This window comes from Camponotus floridanus, unplaced genomic scaffold, assembly GCF_003227725.1.
Source record: "Camponotus floridanus strain SB8 unplaced genomic scaffold, Cflo_v7.5 scaffold87, whole genome shotgun sequence".
In the NCBI taxonomy this organism is placed as follows: Eukaryota; Metazoa; Arthropoda; class Insecta; order Hymenoptera; family Formicidae; genus Camponotus; species Camponotus floridanus.
This window is the reverse complement of record NW_020229857.1, coordinates 259,441-278,437: the sequence shown is the minus strand read 5'-3', so window position 1 is coordinate 278,437 and position 18,997 is coordinate 259,441. Positions and strand designations below refer to the sequence as shown.

At 37.2% G+C, this 18,997-nt stretch overlaps 1 protein-coding gene across 1 annotated transcript in view; it reads right to left on the bottom strand.

The window, feature by feature from the left end:
* Window positions 1-381: 381 nt before the first annotated feature.
* LOC105256160 (homeobox protein orthopedia) overlaps window positions 382-18,997 on the bottom strand; it is a 28,061-nt gene continuing 9,445 nt past the window's right edge. Inside the window, exons 4-6 of the mRNA XM_011265863.2 lie at window positions 6,556-6,730; window positions 4,660-4,824; window positions 382-1,414 (exon numbers count right to left, since the gene is read on the bottom strand). Coding sequence (XP_011264165.1) covers window positions 1,080-1,414; window positions 4,660-4,824; window positions 6,556-6,730 — 675 coding nt within the window. The 3' untranslated portion in view covers window positions 382-1,079. The remainder of the gene's footprint in view (window positions 1,415-4,659; window positions 4,825-6,555; window positions 6,731-18,997) is intronic.

Sequence of the window (18,997 nt, the reverse complement as noted above, 5' to 3'; positions counted from 1 at the left end):
CGAATAATTTTAATTATTACGACAACTCCATAATTTACATCAATTACTCTATCTTTCTTATATTTATGGCATCCATTCGAGGATTAGTCCAGTATTAACATCAGCAAGATACATTTGCAGAAACTGTGGCATACATACGTCATACGTAAGATAAATGTATCAGTTCTCGAACAAGACTGAACAAAAATATGCATTTTCGTTAATATTAAGTTTTTTTTAATCTACATCTTAAAAAAAATATAAATTTATAAAACAAAATGAATTATTTAGATTTTTAATGAGAAAAACATTTTGTACATGAAATATTAATCATATTTTTTAGAAAATTTTTTTCTGTTTAAATATTTCTTTAGAAACTTTATAAAAATGCATATTTTTCAAGAATCAATCTTGTTCAAGGATCGATACGTTTACTTTATGGTCCTGGGAAGGCTATGATGACGAGAATCTGTATTGCATAAATTTTCGCTGTCTGTCGCCAGCAACTTCGATTTTCTACCCTGATTTTACCTCTGTACGAATTTATAGAAGAGTACTCCTTTCGTGTAGATTCTTCATATTATTCCTGCAATTGTTTCTTCTGACAGGACGATGAATTCATGTTGTTTGAAGAATAGAAATTCTCATCGCGATGAAATAGTCATAATAGTCAAACGATTATGAACCCTTGCGGCGATGAGCTGAACATTTGCCGATCGAAATGTCCAAAATTACCTAACCACTTTAATTTCGTCGTTATTTGCTATGCTTCACCATCGATTCTATGTTAAATTCAAAGCGGCGAATAATTTTAGACCCTCGCGCAAATCGAATTCAGGATTCTCATTTTAATACATTTTAATACATCGTCGATCTTGACCTCGCTGCATTATCTTGACTTGATTCAAATCACGACCCAAACCGGATAGATCTCTTCCGTAGAATCGCTCGCAGAAGCACCGTCCTATCTTGCGATTCCTCGACGGAGAACAGACAGGAGTACTCGTTCCACACATGATAATTACGGTAAGCTCCTACCGCGACGGCCAGCAACCTCTCCTCCCGTGGAACTGAACGTCAAAGGACGTTCAGGCGATGTCTCAATAAACGGAACTGTACTCCAGATCATGGGAATACTGAGGTGGTGCTGGGGGCGGCGGCGCTGATTGTGGACTGTAGGCTTGCTGCGAGGCGTCCGAGGCACGACGTCTGAGCGCCGCGATGCTGTGGGCGCCTCTCCAGTCCGACGCCTCGTTCGCGCTTACGTCGGCACCGACGCAGGAGACGCCGCCGCCACCCCCGCCGCTGCCGGCACCCCCGCCGCCGCTGCCTCCGGAAGTCGTGCCGGGCGAACCCTGGCCGCAGTTGAGGCCCGAACCCATCGGTTGGCCGCCGACCGGTGGCGAACCCCGAGACGCCGTCACGTGAACGCCGCCTGTCAAGTGGAAGCAATTGACAAAGATGAGTGTCTCTCCTCGTGGAAACATTCGATTACTTGTACATCGATGCAAATTTGCGCGATCCAAATGATCTCGGGACTTCTACCCCCCGCCCTAAACAAAAATAGTTCCCCCATGACTTTGTAACTACATGTTCCCCAACAGTTCCCAGTTATTATTGGGAAGCAGTAAAAATTTTTGACGAATAACGTAGGATAAATATTTATTGTCGTGTAGTTAACTACGAATCTACCGACAAGGCGAAGTAGATGCTTGATTCAGGTAGAAAAGAGGCAATTTACAGGTGCAATATCGCAGGTGTAGGGGGGGGGGGGAACGTTTCATTTCTCTGCACAAGGGATATTGAATACACGGTAGGCTGACAAAGCGCGCGGGATGCGCTACCGGCCGTCGTAAAGTCGTTTCCGCCTCATCGCGCTCTACGCTGGTGGGCTCGAAAGACAAGGGAGAAAAGGAAAATTTTTTTTTATGACACTGTGTTGCGCCGAACACGAGTTTGCAGAGGACTAGCGGCAGCGGTAGCTTTTGAAAAGCCGTACGAAAGAATGAACGTCTAATAGCTACGAGATGTACGTGATTTTATGACTTATTGTCGGCTGGTACGATGATTCTGTGCAGAATAGTTGGTCCGAAGTTTTGGGGATGTACAAGGCAAATGTATGACTCGACGTTCAAAGTTAAATGTACATAAAACAAGGCGATACGCGGCATAAAGTATGTGTTTCCTATTTGTGTGTGTGTGCAAAGATAAATACTCTTTTAAAGTGAACCAGCGAAAATGTCACTGATTGAAGCAGGGACAAGATTTCACTGAAAGTCAGTGAAAACATTTACTTCATCTTGAGTGAAAAACATTTGCTCCTCGGTCTTGTCATTAATTATAGCAATTAGATTTCATTGAAAAATCAGTCACTAATGCTTTTTCTCAATAAGATTTCAATTTTCAATACTTACAACTAAAACTGCTGCTTATGAGTGATAATATATTGCTTCTATTTAAGAAGCTATGTTTTTAAAGAGACATTAAAATTTAAATTTTTATAGAAATTATACGACTTGTTGAGCAAGATACGCGACTTGCGCACCGTTCGCGGCAGCGTGTGCTGAAAATCAGGCGTTTTGAAACGTTAATTTACGCATTATGAGGCTTGTTGGCGCCTTGTGACCGCCGGCAAAAAGACAAAGAGAGGGAGAGGGAGAAAGAAAGAGACATCAAATGGAAACTCTCCGATCGCCTAGGAACCGCACCATGCCGTTGGTTGGGTTACATTGCAGTGCTAATCATCATCGGTAACCGAAAAGTAACGCTCTACTCTAAAAGCTATTTGCTCTAAGCATTATCCGCGGATAAAGGCGTTACAGTGGGTTGCCAGGCTTAGGCTAGACGTATTCACCTCAGAGCCACATACACCGACGCGCTCGTGGAATGCCAATTTTTTTTTTTCTCCTCCCGAGTGACGCTACATGGCGATAACGTTCGGTAATTGGCACCGTATAAGCGTTACGTGCGCTTCCATACAGACACAGACACACACATGTATGATCTAAATGTACACTTTACTCACAATACTCAGCTTGCGAAATTTTGCCGGATTTTTACCGTAAGCCTCGCTTTTTTAGGAGAGTTTGATATAAATGCAGTTTTAGATTATCACGTCTCTATGTGATTCTACATCGTCTGAATCAGTGATTGCTATATCCGATACAATTTTTGCGGCAATATGATGTATAAGTCTAGTAAACTCGAATATTTGTTGCCACTCGTCTTTTCTCAATTTATATTTATTGAATAGAATTTGTATCAGACAGATTCGTCTTCAGGGTTGATGACCTGTGTTAGCAAGATATATAACAAAACAAAATATGCCAATGATTTAAGTGTACCAATACGCATAAAAACGATACTCTCGTTTACAACGTCTCTCCTTAAGTATGATTTATTAGCTACTGGGGGATGAAAAAAAAATGAAGCGAAAAAATTTTCTATGAAAGGAAACAGCGAGACTGTTTTCTTATTATTGGATTTCTCGTTATCATCTCGCAAGTTCGTTATTTCTCTACGGTTTATGAGCGTTGAAATCCGACTTATTGCAATTGAAAAAAAAAAAACAAATATAGCTTTCAATTTATTATTCATACATAGATATTCAGATTCTAATGTATGATACATATAATGTGCGTCAAGTTAAAACGTGTAAATCTTATACGTATTTAATAGCTCGTAGTCCAAAATTCATAATTCTCATCTTAACGTTTGCAAATTTTAACATTGAAATTCAAATTTGTTAAAATGTTTGTCTCGAATTATTGAGAATAATAAGTCGTACGACATACTTCGCAAAGAGTATGCGCACTTCTATGAATGAAGAAAAAAAAAATCTCATTTTCGCACTTGATACAAGAATTACGACCGAGGCACACAGCGATTTGGTGAAAGAAGGAATTTCACATGCGATTTATCCCATGAAGTATCTTTGAAGATACAAGGTCCCCTTGGGTGAGGCGAAGCGTAACTCAACCAAGACAGGTTGCATCGGGATGTTATGGTAAACATACAGCGAAAGATCTCGCACCTAGGTGCGAGATCGGGTCTGAAGTCTACCTGCGTAAATAGATGGGAGGACGGGGTTTATGTTTCTGTCTCAAATTCCTTACGTGCAGGCGCATAACCCCTTCGAACCTTAATGCACCGTAACGTTTAACGACTTCGTCAAAGAGACTTCCATGACGCTGTTTGCACGCCGTCTTTTAGAGGACCACGGTCCAAAAGTTTGGCAAGACGATTATCAACGCGTATATAAGCGGCCAGGTTGACGCGAACGTTCTCCTGGGTGTGTCTATTCGCGTTCGCGCATGTCGCCAAGTCTCAGCAAGTCATGTTACTTGAATAAGCAAAACGTTACACGCGTAAAACGTTACTCAAATCTCGTCTGAAGCAAAAGATGTAACTGTACAACACTTGTTTTGCACTTAAAATAATAACGTTTTAAAACTTACATTTTTGAGAGCGCGTAAATGATAATAAAGATGAGCAAATTGACGTTAATAAATTTAACGATGTTTGTCGTCGCGAGTTTAATCTATGATATCGATATTCCTTTAATTTTACGGTAAAAAGAATAATATTTTATCATATTTAACAGTACATAATATATCGTTTTTTCGTCACGTTTCTACTGTTTAGACTCTAACTGCAAACGTTGCTTCTCATGAAACTTACCGATAGAATTGAGTCCGTAATTAGTATGGTAAACTGATTGCGACGGGCTGTTGATCGGCAGTCCGGAGTTGCTGAGGCTCAGACTGGAACCCAGACTTCCCGTGCTTTGTTGACCGAGCTGGCCGAAACTACCCATCGCCATGCCGCCCTGTAATTGCCCGAGACCTGTGGAACGACGAGTGAGTTACAGCTAAATTACCGCAATGGGCAATTAAAATGTGAGATTACATGCGTGACACAGAGTTCTCAAAAAATGGAAAAGGCTGCTTGTCAGAGTCGTCGTCGGTGAACAACCGTGGGGCCAATAATATACAAATAATTTCAGCTGTCTCGAACAGCGTGGACGGGCGAAATTAAATTAGGAGACGAGCGATTGTCGCGATTTCATCTACGAGAGAATCGGTGTTTCCTTCTTCATCGCGTTGCTTCTTCTCCTGTTAATGTACATATAAGATGCTAATCATATCGTGGATTAAATGACGCGATAGATTGCAGTTAAATATGGGGAATGTATTTTCATTAAGTAAGAAAAAGTATTTGTCTTTCTGAATTTTTTCGACTTTGTTACATCTTCATTCAAATGTAATCGCAGTTTTTCATTTTTTTAAATAGAATGTGTATTTAAAAGCACGTCACTATAAATTAGAAAGAAGGAAAGGATATAAAAAATTAAAACTAAATATATTTAAAACATTGCATGTTGAAGATTATATAAAGAAATTATAAAAATCTGCTAGACGTCGTATGTTAGTATTTTATTATTAGTGAAAAAATTAACTACTTGATATTTAATACAATAATTTATTTATGACGATATTTAAAATCTCTTTCGACTATTCTTTTTCTCAAGAAAAAGATATAAATTAAAACTAAATATATTTAAAACATTGGAGATTACATAAAGAAATTATAAAATCTTCTAGACACGTCGTGTGTTAATATTCTATTATTTGTGAAAAAATTAACTATTTGATATTTGATATAATTATTTATTTATGGAGATGTTTAAAAATGTTTTCGACTATTCTTTTTCTCAGGAAAAAGATACAAGTTAAAACTAAATATATTTGAAACATTACACATTGGAGAATATATAAAAAAATTACAAAAATCTTTTAGACACATCATGTGTTAATATTTTATTATTTGTGAAGAAATTAACTACTTGATATTTAATACAATTATTTATTTATGGAGATGTTTAAAATCTTTTTCGACTATTCTTTTTCTCGTGAAAAAGATTATTACAAATGGATATCGAATTTATTAAAATCTTTCTCTTAGTTCTTTACATTTTCTTCAACATTTATCAAAATAAATCGTATAAATATTTTATAAGATGGATCAATTTAAGACATCAATTAAAATGTACTTATAAAACGATTTGTTTAAGCAAAATAAAATATTTTTTTTCTCTATCCAGGAAATCTTTCCAATATATTTACATAAGGCACCATATTTTTTAAACTCGTGGAATAAAACGAAACGAAAATTGATTGATAAGATTGTAAGTCAATTTGTTTTTATGCAGAAATATATATTGTCTCGATAGCAAAATTGCGTATTTATACACAATACATACATTATAAAATACATCGACGCTTTCTTAATGATCCAATAACTTGTGAAATCGATAATCAGACAGAAAATATTCTCTCAGACAGAAAAAAATGACGTTTTTAAAGGGAATTCAGAAAACTCTCCCATATAAATACATCATTTTTAAACATCGGAATATAATAAATGCGTCAATTTTCTATCGCGAATAACGATACAAGCGGTCGAGAAAGAGAGCTTACATCGTTTTCCGATGTAAGCGGGCAGGTAATCTTTTTTTTTATCTCTCATTTCATGTATGTACACGGTTAGTAATAAAACTGACTATTGATATCTGACCTGTCCCCATTCCCCATCTGTCCGCGGGGGTATGGAACATTCCGCTGCATAGGTCGGAGCTCATCGGTCCAAAGGGTGGCAAGCCATGCGACGGTAACAGCGATCCCGAAGACCGGAACACGTTGGTCGTCTTCTTGCGCTTCTTCCATTTGGCTCGTCGATTTTGAAACCATACCTGTAGTATACAAAACGGATAGATAATCTGAAAAAAGTCCTCGAAATTCTCCATAAAATTCTAGCTACAAAGATATTTTATAATTCTCACCATGTGTTTGCGTTACACGAATTATTCTCTTATTTTATCGTCTTATAAAGAACTTTGAATCGATCGATCAAAAAGACCAATCCAATTCCCGTTTAACGTTTCGTCGATGAGCAGGGAGATAGTCATCGAGTCCATTATTATTCTCGCAACAAAGCGTTATTTGTTTCACAGTGTCTGACATGATCGAGAATCGTATATTTTCGATAATTTCCTTGCCCGTCCTCCCTCACCCGCGATAACATTTTTTTTCCCTCAATAGGACGCGGCCAAATCCAACCATTGCGACGGTAAGGTGTCCCTCGGTGTTACGACAATATCTTCGACCCCACCGCGGGTAGCTATTAGCCGACGTTATGAGCTGTTGATTCTGGCCACGTAGTGGCCCCCTAAGCTGCCGGGGTCCCGGGGACTTGATTTATTGATATCGCATGCAAAGCCCGCCTCTGTGTTCTCCGATATACCTACCTACCCTCGCCCTATCTCGCTACTACCACCAATGCCGACGTACCACCACTAGCAGTACAGTTTCTCTCTCTCTGTTTCTCTCGTTCCCGTCCTTCTCCGCAGACTATAGTCCTTTTCTGGCACGGTAACGCGCACTATAGCCATCTCATATGTGCCCATAAATTAGTACTTTAGTATTAGAGCGCGGGATGCGCGCTTGCGCCACCTCACACACACAGACGCACACACGTAACGGCGGGACACGCATGGAGAGAAGAGCGGCGGAGGCCAAGAGGGGTAGCGGTCCGAGGGGGTAGGTACACCCTCGGCTAACATACGAGGATTATACGAATCTAATTGGATATATGGGATTTACACGCTCCAGTGTACACCTCAGGTATTGCCATGAAGCAATCGTTGCACTCGAAGGCGTCTTGATGTCAAACTTAAGAGATTTCGGAGTATTCGGATAAATATTACGATCCGCGAGACGACTTTTGCGATCTTTAATTCGTCGCCTACTGTCGATTAAAGGCACGTGGAGTAATTTTAGCAATATTCGTCAATTTTACGTTTATTTTAAGTCCTGGTGTCTTGTCGACAAGAAAGTCAGTATAATTTTTTAATTTGTTAATTGTTGTATGAAATAAGCTAGTATAGTATTGTATATAATAAGCTGTTTAGATGAAATCTATAATGATTATAGTGATTTTAAATAACTCGACGATAAAAAAGATCTTTTACTCGCATTCTTGATGTCTTCTTATATGTAATCTTATCTTTCTTATTGTTAAATCTTAATTGAACATGAACAATGATGTCATTTTTGGCTAAGTTAACGTTTATCCTCCTGTGATATTTGTCGGAGGCTCGTAACAGCTGGCGGGTCTCTTGACTCTCAAGGATGGACGCTCGTGACGAGAGAATGGCATTAGAGCTGGATGGTGTTAAGTGCATTGGGACCGAATCAGCGTCTATATATCAGTCAGTGGCGTAGAATCGAACACGCTCTCCTCCATCTCCATAAAATTCACTACATCCTTATAAAATCAGACATATACCTATGCATACATGATATGTGCATATATTCGCATACATAAACTCATATTTTTCTTGCCAGATACCGTCATCATTTGTAAACTTTTGACACGATAATCTCGCGGAAAAAATTATGCGCAATGTGCTGATTTTATTTTTATCAATTTTTAGGCTCCTTCTGAAACACAGTTGCGTTGCTTTTTGGCCGCCCTTTTTTTTTTTGGCGCACATCTCGTCTTCACTCCACCGACAAATCGTCTCTCGGTCGTGGGCGTGTCGATTTCACGGTAGAACTGCGATGAAACCGCGGCTAAAAGCCCGTGGATAATTCGCTGTTACAGAGAAGAGGGAAAAAGCACGAGAGAAAAAGAGAGAGAGAGAGATTACCTACGCGCAAATCGCGCATTATCACGTACACCCCCTACCCCACAGATGCATCAAGCCTATATACATATGGTAGAACTTCCGTTAATTAACGCGAGCGGATGCTAATGACTTCTGTTACGAAATAACGACCCGCGAACAAGTATGTTCGACGTGCATGTCCGATACCGGAAAGCCGAGCAATCGAGTTTTTTATTCGCCTGAATCGAAACTTAACATTAAAGCAACTAGAAGCAGCCTACAAGTATCGCAATATGTATGTACGGTAAAAGTTTGAACATGATATTTAATTAACTCTCTTATTAAAATGTGTTTAAAAAATTTACGACTGATAGCAGAATTTTTTGCAATAATGCAAAAGAAATAACGCGTTCGCAACAAATTATACGTCTAATTAGTACCATATGTATATAATAATTCTGTAAATTAAAATATCTTCAGCATAGTACATGTGCAAAAACGCATACAAACCACATACACATAAATAACTTCGTCTTTCATATCATTTTGGATAATAGGAATAACAGAAAGAATACCTAATGCAAAACGTTAATACCTAATGCAAAAATAGAAGGAATATCTACAATTGCAATTAATCTCATGTCCATCTGCCAAGGTAAATGACATCTCCAAGGTAAATCTGTTTTTGGAAACAATCGATATACGGTAACAAGCGTTTCTAAACTAGACACACATCTAGATAGACTTGAAAAATTTAATAATTATTATCAATACAGTATTAATAATCTTTACAAGGTACACCGATAATTATAAGTTCTTTTATTTAAAAAATCTTCCATTAAAAAGCTCATAGCTTATTTGTTTATAATAGAAATATTTTAGCTTAAAAAAACTTCTTGTTTATATTAATTACTATGATATTTGATGTTTAACTTTTACGAATTTTCCAGTATATTCTTTTACAATTTCTCTAGCGTATTTTGTAAAAATAATTTTGATAAAATTTTTCTGATTCCATATAATTTTCCAATATAAGTAACACAATAATTATTATTACAATCGTTGCGGAAATTATCGCTCGAAAATACATCGAGATTTTGATTCAACGTGAGGCAGGATATGACACGATGAAATTAGCATCATTTATTGCATAGCACGTGAGACAATGCACTACTGTAATTCATTTGATAATCGCTGTCATACGTAGAATCGATAGGTCGTGGCTGCCAGAGCTTTATATTTTTGCCAATTCCATAAACTCGGTGCTCGTAGTGTTAAAACTTTCAAAGTATTAAAAATGTTTAATGTAATTGAAGCAGTATAAAAATACAATGTCCTATTCACTTCGTGATGTTTTCGTTAATTTACTAATCAAATATCAATATTAGCATCAATATTAGAAATACAATATCTACTCCTCCTCGATTAAATTGTATTAATTATTTAAAATGATAATTATATTAATTATATTAAAATGCATTATATTGCATGATGTTATATAGTTATAATAAGATGTGACTATATAACGCATAAATTAATTAATGCTTAAATTTCTAAGCGATCATAATTATTAATAATTAACTCTTCGAAAACAACAATATAATCGAATATAAAAATTAATATTTAACTCCTCGAAAACAACAACAATTATATACGCAAAGGAAAAATATTAAAAAGGAATGTGACATAAAATGAAAGACGGACTAACTTTGAATCGCGTTTTTTACTGTTCGTGTGTTTCTCTCATGACGTAAATAATTTTATAAAAAATTTATCGAAGTTTTCCAATTACGACAGTATTCTCGAATTAAAACATTTTATATTCCAGGCAGTTTTTAATATGCTAATGAACGATGTTTAATCGATGAGCGATGATCGATATTAATATTTTGTTGGCTAGCGGATTCGAAATGGTAGATCTGTAGATGAGCAACTGGCATGAATCGCAGTTGAACACACCTTTCGATGACTAAGACGCCCTGACTTGATGCCTTCTCGTAAGATATAAACGGCCTGCCGTAAAGCAAACCGGCGCGGCGGGTCAATTAGGAACATTGCTTTTTAAAAATTGATCAATCACTGCTTCGTCGGCGCGGAGGCGCGTGCGCCATGGCAGCTGTTTCCCAGGAAGCACCTGGGATCAGGATGAGGGTGGATATGGACGTTGCTGGTTTCATATAATCGACATCGACTCTCCGAGCAATCCGGCTGTACAAGACGGCAAGCTCATTTCGAGTCCCACGAAATACAATTTTCATAAATTTTCTATCATGCATTCTAGTGATGTTGCAAAATTAGATCACTAAATATTTTTTATTAGATAAAAAATATGTACTTTTATAAATTTTTAATATTTAAAATGAGTTGTGCGATAAAAATCCAGATCCAGTTTCTTATTAATTAAGAAACAGTTGTTATATATGCACATACGAAAAGAGTTCTCTAAATATAATTATTTGCATTTAATTATATTAGAAAAGAGAGAATTATGCTAATATATTATATTAATAAAAATTTTAAATAAAAAGTCCTCTATGTGTAAAAAAATATCTTATTAATATTATAAAATCTATTTATATAACGAATATATCTCAATATGTGAAATATGTGTGTCTAAAATGTATGATACATTTATTTATATTTAGTGCTTTCGACAGTTTTTCTGCCATCATAAAAGTTGCCATAAATTTATCCGCCAGTATTTTTACATGGGAGACTAACGTAAAATTTGCATGATAAATTATTTACATTTATAATTCTGCTATTTATTAATTTCAGATTCAAATAATTTCGTTCGTTAAATGAGTTATTTATCCCTGAATGTATTTGTTCGTTTAACACGTTATAGTGCAATAATGATCGACGATTTCAATAATGATAACGCATTATTAAATCAGTATTTTCAATAGTGTTAAAAAATGCATAATAATAATGTAAAGAAGAAACTAAATTTTTATTCACGATCAAATGACCATTTACTATCTTTTTAACGAATTATTTAATATCAATCACGAGAATTTTATTTTAATTTTAACTTCATTTTGATTTATTATTAAAAATTTCTATTTAATATTTCCAAAATAAATTTTCACAATTGCTTGTATATAATCAATTTTTACTGGATAACAAAGACATGTAGGAAAAATGTTTCACATGTCATCTTGGATAATTTTTATCAAACCAAACTATGATATTTGTCAGAAACATTTTTCGCAACGACAAGGGATGATAGAAGACGACGAGGATCGCGACTTTTAGGAAGCGACCTTTTCTATTTCTTTTCGTCGATCGGGAATGGCTTAGTTTAACTCCGGAGGAGCCTCCGAAGCTTCAAGGGGAGGTCGAAGGTAGTAAGAAGCGAACATTGGCCAGACAGGGGTAGTTTGAGGTTAGGGTGAGGTTTAGGGGGTAAGGAAGGGGTGGCGAGACCTCGTAAAGGGGGTTTCAGCAGGCGCTGATATAAATTGAGCTTGCCATCAAGGCAAGCGGCGGGATCTGCCCGAGGCCCCAAGATATATAGGAGTAGCTTTCAGCACGCCATTGAAGAATAGTCCGACTCACTTCGCGGAAAAACGCCTCGAATCGCCACGAAACGAGATAACGTTTCTCTTTCATGATTCCACTCGGGATGGGAGAAGCTTTCCGCGATGAAATCTTGATTCACGATGCCAAACAGTCGACGTGTACCGGATTAATATTTTGCGATAGTACACGAAAAGCTCAGTAATTCCGATGATGTAGTAAATTTACACGATCACATTTTTTATTAAACGAGAGTTAACTTATAATCTTTGATTTGATATCAATTCCTCTTTAACACATACAATCTATCGTAACCTACTTTTATATATAAGTTGAAAATTTGACGGAGAAATATTTTTAAATTTTTATGACAGAAGATAAAAAAGAAATTAGCGTAGATTAAAAATCTCCGTCTCTTTCTTATATAAAATCTTAAATCATATAAAATATAAAATTAGAGATTAAAGATTTTTAAAAAATAAAATTAAAGATTTTTAATCATCTTAAAATATAATATGTACATATTACCCGTATTTTTCTAACTTTATCAGTGCAATATTATATATTTTATTATATCTTATTTTAAATAAATCTTATATTCCATATGCAATTAAATATTTTACGCGAATGAATTTTATATGAAATGATCGATAAAGAAAAGTCATGTAATAGAGATTAGAGTTATTTAATTCTATATATTTCTATGCTTTTTTATGCTTGCTTATTGTTTATAAAGTATTTGTGCCTTCGATTTGCTTTCATGGGGTCAATATAAGGCTCGCTCTCTGGACCAGGTGGACAGATAAATTTAATGAAAATAAATACTACATAAGTTTTGCAGGATGTGACCCTGATTGATGACGGTGGTCGGGAGATAGTCTGAGGGTGGCAAGACGCATTACCCGGACCGCCCACTGTTTCATGTTGCGTTGCGCCGTCAGGAGAGAGATTTTCGCTACGCCATTAGCGAGTCGCCCGACTTCTAATGTCACGTGGAATTAAAAATCGGCCCCTTTGATACATTATTATGGCACGTTATATTATCTATTATGTAACGCAGCTATTGTGTATTCGCTATAATGATACAACTATCACGTATTGTTATTTTCAACATAAATTCTGACTTACTTTCACTTGTTTGACAGAATTTAAATACGCGGAAAGGCAGCAAAATGCACTTTATATTCTCAATTCTACACTGACCGTCTTCCTTTTATAGATAGATATCCAAGAAATGAGTAACGCAAAACTTTAATGAAAGATTCGAAAAATTTATCGCGACGAGAGTAGAGAGAACTAGAGGCAGTTTCCTCTAGAGCATATAATCTCGTAAAGGGTTTGACGTGAAACACGACGATAAAATGCATACTCGGTCCTCTCTTACGTGCACCTCGGTCATATAAACTTGATCCATTTATACTTTATTATTATTTTCATGGGCGCAATATCGCCGACTTGCGATATCTGTCGTCAAATTAGCCCGAATTGCTCGTAGAACTGGATTTACTTTGGAAATGGTCCATTCGCGAAAAAATCTATGTGGCACTATACATTTCCATAGGAAAGCGACGTGTATATTATTAATCATTTTTCAAACTCGCGAGTGGTCACGTTATATAAATCATCATGCCTTTCCGTCCGACCCTTATTGAGCGACACAATTGTAATATCTTACTTTATACCTTTAATTATAGGTATGTGTCTTTAATCATGTCAACTTTCCTCGAGACATGCGTTACATATTCATAATCTAATTTTCATTTTTACGTTGGATATATTACCCGAGTTGTATTCATGCAATCTTGAATTTACCATTTCATAGGATTTATTCTCTCGTACAGTTCTCGGTCCTTCAATTAATCAGGCGAATCTATGCATTTTTATCGCATCGGAATTATTCATTATATGGCAGACATCATAACAAAATGGGCGTTAGATGATACTCCCCCGGGCTCATCGCGGCGACACAATTTATCCATCGAGGACCCTAATGCCCTTCCACGGTCCTGTTACCTCGCACGTCTACACAGGGATGCTTTTCTCCCCGGTCTTGTCGCACACACGCGCACTTTCGTATGCGTACGTAACGCGTACATTTGCGATATTTTTCGGGCGGCGACACGTAAGAGCTAATATCGCGGCCTATGCATATTTATACGGCATTAAAAATCACCCCTCCCTTAAAATGCATAGACCGCTGCATAGCAGAGGCGTCGGATCTTCGCAGCGACGCAGGAGCTGCGAGATTCGCGCACGCGTTTTACGCGCATCGCTTTTTCGTCATCGCTCGCCGAAATGTCATTTTACACAAGGATAACAGATTAATTTATCAGTGCGAATTTTACGATTTTATCGGGCTCATAAATTGTTCTAAATTTCACAAAGAAAAAAGTTAAACAATATTTTCAAGTTTCATTTTTAATCTTGAGTCAAATATTTTGCTTGGAACGCTTGCGAGAATAATTTATAATTTGCAAACAATTGTACGGTGTCAAATAAAAATTAAGCTTCTATTTATGTAATCAAATAATCAATTTATCCTCAAAAGAATTTTTTATTTATTCGTACTGTTAGAATTTCGCGATCTCTTGCATTTTGGATGAGAGGAAGATTAAAGATGCTAGAAGGAGATGATCAACTATGCGACAACGTGACGATGATTTAACGTGACGCGCACGTTCATGATCGAGAGTGATTTGGCATAGTAACTTTGACGCGCGTATGTTTGATGCACCGTCATAAAACACTTGATTGCCGCGTACACATGTCCGGCCATAGGCCGAATGTATATACGTATCCGCAAATAGCCGGTGATAGTTTATCGCGCGGAAATTTTACAGCTCAATATCGCATTTCGATCATATTCGACTTTCGATACCGCGCGCGCGATACCGTAACTCCGCGTTAAAGGTATTGATTTTGCAATAAATGTCCTCGGACTCGCGCTTCCTTTGCGCACAGTCGACCAGCGAAATTATCGACTCCTCGCGGGATGATATTACTCGAATTGGACGGTTTTTTTTCACGCGTAATTCTCCGTTTATAGAAGCTCATCAATAATGACATGCGACGTGACAAGATGTTTATTATAATAAATAATTAATATTTTTGGAATACTTTTCTACTATCGATTTAGAGATATTATTCTAGTTTATTGTAATGTCCTCCCTTTCTTTTTAAATAATACCTTCGAATAAAATAATTGTATTAAGAAAGAAACGCTAGATAATTATATGTAGATAATTATGTAGATAATTATATGTATAATTAATTATAATTAATTATAATTATATAATAATTATATAACAATTATATAATAATTAATCCGAAAAAATTAACATCTATTATATATAATTATATTAAGGTTTACAAACGCGAAATCTTTAGCGGCAAACTTGAGTCGGTGAAAGCCGCGTCAACAGCGCAAAACCATTTCCCATTTCTCGGGGCAAGACAATAACGAACTACATTTATCCTCACTGCAGTCACTTGCTTATCCCAAAGGACGGCCGAATGACATCGCCATTCATCCGATTCCCGGGGGATACTTTGAAAGCAATACTCCGACACCCGCTACCATGGACGAGCTTTACCATCTCTCGTGGCATATGTGACTTCTGGAAGTCGCAGCGTATCAAGCCGAGAAAAGTCGCACGTTTAGCCGTTTGCTTCTTTCAAGAGATTGATATTTTCGAACGAAAAGCGTGGCTTCCCCATCTAATTCGTTTTATAAAATCTACTTCGTTAAACGCAAAACGAAATTCACGCCGCTGTTATTTTCAATACGATTTTTAATTACGATGATAATACATGAAAGATTATCAGAAAATATGCACATGACATTAGATGAGATATATATTAGCTTGTTTTTCAATTTCATAAAACTCTTATGACGTTACCAAAAAATTCCTATTCTACCTATGACTTTTATCTGCCTATATTTTTATATAAGTGGCATTATCGAAAAAAGGTTTTCGGGAATATTAGAGGAACTTTACGCTAATGATTTTACATTGATACGAAGCTCGAACGATCGATAGAAGTTTGCCGAATCGGCGGACTTCACTGCATGAACGACGATAATCCACGAGAACGATCTCGTGCGAAAACAGTGCCTTTTCGCCAGCGAAAGTTGGACGCGCTCATCGACGAAAGAGTCGTGCCCCATAAAATTTCCGGCAACGGCAATCGAAAGGACCCTTCAGCCTAGAAACGAGCAGTTACCTGAGGCAGTTAAGTTAAATGCCTGTTAGCAGACGTTAACTGCTCGGCGCTATGGGTTCTATTCCGTGGACGATTGCAATTTTAATCGCCTCTTCATTATGATTAAATTTAAATCGACCGTGTGCAGTCTAATAAAGCTCGTTCTACCCGGCACCGCGTTCCCGAAACAGAAAATGTCTCCTGGGCGGATTAAAATACGCGTAATTAAAACCGTAAAGTGCCGATACGCCGCCCGAAATAAACTGTCGGCTTAGTAATAAACGTCCGGCTGAAAAAAGCTTTTGTCTCAAACCTCCCGCAACGTGGGTCCCGGATGATTGAACTTTATTTGAAGTATCGAGCGCGCGGCGAATTAATATTCGCGATATGATTGACGGTAAGGAATAACGGGACGCGCGAGCGCGTTCTAAAAGCGTGCACATCGCATGAAAAAAAGCCGTTGACCCCGTGTGTCAATCGTCAATTCCCGTCGCGGTTCGCACATTTCGCATCGCCATCGCGCGAAATAATGCATAGCCGTCGAACGCCGCTCCTCCATTGAAGAATAATTTTCTAAATATGGGGTGATTCTAAATCGTGGTAAAGACTATGTTAGCGCAATACGTTCTATCGACGTTTTTTTCGCACCCGCTATTCCTTTCTCCCGCGATCTATCCGAATTAAACATACACGATGAGTTTTCGAAACCCTCAATGTTGAGGATAATTTTTATCTTAGAAGACAAGTATTTAGCAATTTTATTCAACGTCTTCCCGCTCTTGATCACGTCCTTTTGTTGATTATCGAAAACTGACAGCTACAAAGCTATGACATGAAACGGTGACCGAGTGAATAACTTTTCGCGCTTCGCGAAAACGACGCTCGTTGCACGATTATGTACTTCGATGCAGCGGGGATTGGTTGCGTTTAGCTGCACCGCGCCGGGTTTATGAAAGTACGAGAGTTATACCCCCTCCTCGCCCCCGGTCTACCCTTTTTTTTTATTCGAAAATGATAAAAAATCGGCCTAATGTAAAATTCATTATGTCCATTACGGCTAATTAAGCGGAGCGAACACTCACCGAAAGCTCGTGCATTTTTCAGCGATAAAGTCGGCGGCTCTTAATTATTTTATTTCGAGCGAACGCGTGCGGGCCGTATATAATTTGGTATATTCTATACATATATGTCAAATCTCGCGATGTATCGTACAAGAGAGCGCTCATCTCCGCCGCGTATCTCAGACAATACGTATCATCGCGCTAACGAGTTCGCAACGCAACAATAATCGCATTAAGACGTTAATTAAATGTTACACATAATTTCAAATAGCTGCATAATGCCACTTCGAAGTAATTGTTGTTTGTACAGGCAGTTCTCACGATGCGTTATCGTGCAATTTAATAGTTGTTCATTAACGGGAATTAGAGATGGAGCAGCAATTACGCCTCTCCCTTCGAGCGATAATAAATTACTACAAATCGATGAATCGTAATATTTCATTACACTATTTCAAGTATTTTGTTGCTAATCAGGAATGCTTCCCATTGTTCCGGAGTCGCTGGGCATTGTGCTCGATCGGAAAAATGGTGACTGATTAATCTGCCCGCGCTACCGATCGTTCGCTCTGTCAGCGGCGTGTTTGGGAATTGCATTTGAAATCTCCCAATCGCTTGCCGATATCCACGAATTTTGAATACACTGAAAATTTAACGACAGATAGTTTTATCTCTTGTTCAGAATTAATCTCACGTCCATTCGCTTTCTACGAGTATTGCTGCGAAATATATCAAATATATTAATGCGCAAAAATATATTTTAATTAAAATATTTTAATTTCGCTCTCAATTTCGCTATATCAATTTTGATTTTTCGATATAAAAAAGAGTCTTAATCGTATATTCTGAACGAACATACGACCAAGGATTATTCGATAGTTTCAAAAGAGGCGAACGTATATACGTAAAGGATGATTGGATAAGCAATACCTATCGAAGCATACAAGCGTGGCAATTGTTGTGTAACTATCATACACATCTATCGCGGTTATCAGAGAGATAGAAAGGGAAAGAGCTGCCACACGCGCTATTATGTGCAACGTACTCGTAACGAGCAATTTTCTAGCCATTAATGCAACGATTATACAACAGAGCTATTACGTTTACTGTATCAATGATGTGGAGTGTCATAACTTGATGTTGCATACAATGTATAGGCTGCAGAAACGAGCGGATTTATCCGCGAACGGATTCCTCGCGCGTTCGCTCATTTTAAATTTAATTAATCAGAGGCATCAAGATAGTTTATCACATGGTGATTTTCGGATCGATCTTAAGATATGTATCTTGAAGAGCAGTCCCCAAAATTCTTTAATCCTCGAGAAATATTTTAGCTTATGCGATATTTTTAAAAACTCTTGATAAATAAATATAATTATATCCAGGACGAAAGAATTGATTAGATTTTTAGTATCCTTCAACAAAGACATAAGTCGATGACCACGAAACATCCTAAGGTAAGCGCATCTCTTGGAAAGGGTTTCTAACCGCGGACGAGCGACGTGCTAACATGGAAAAATAATTAAAAAATAAAATAGATAAATAAAGATTAGGTGATTATCTTTAA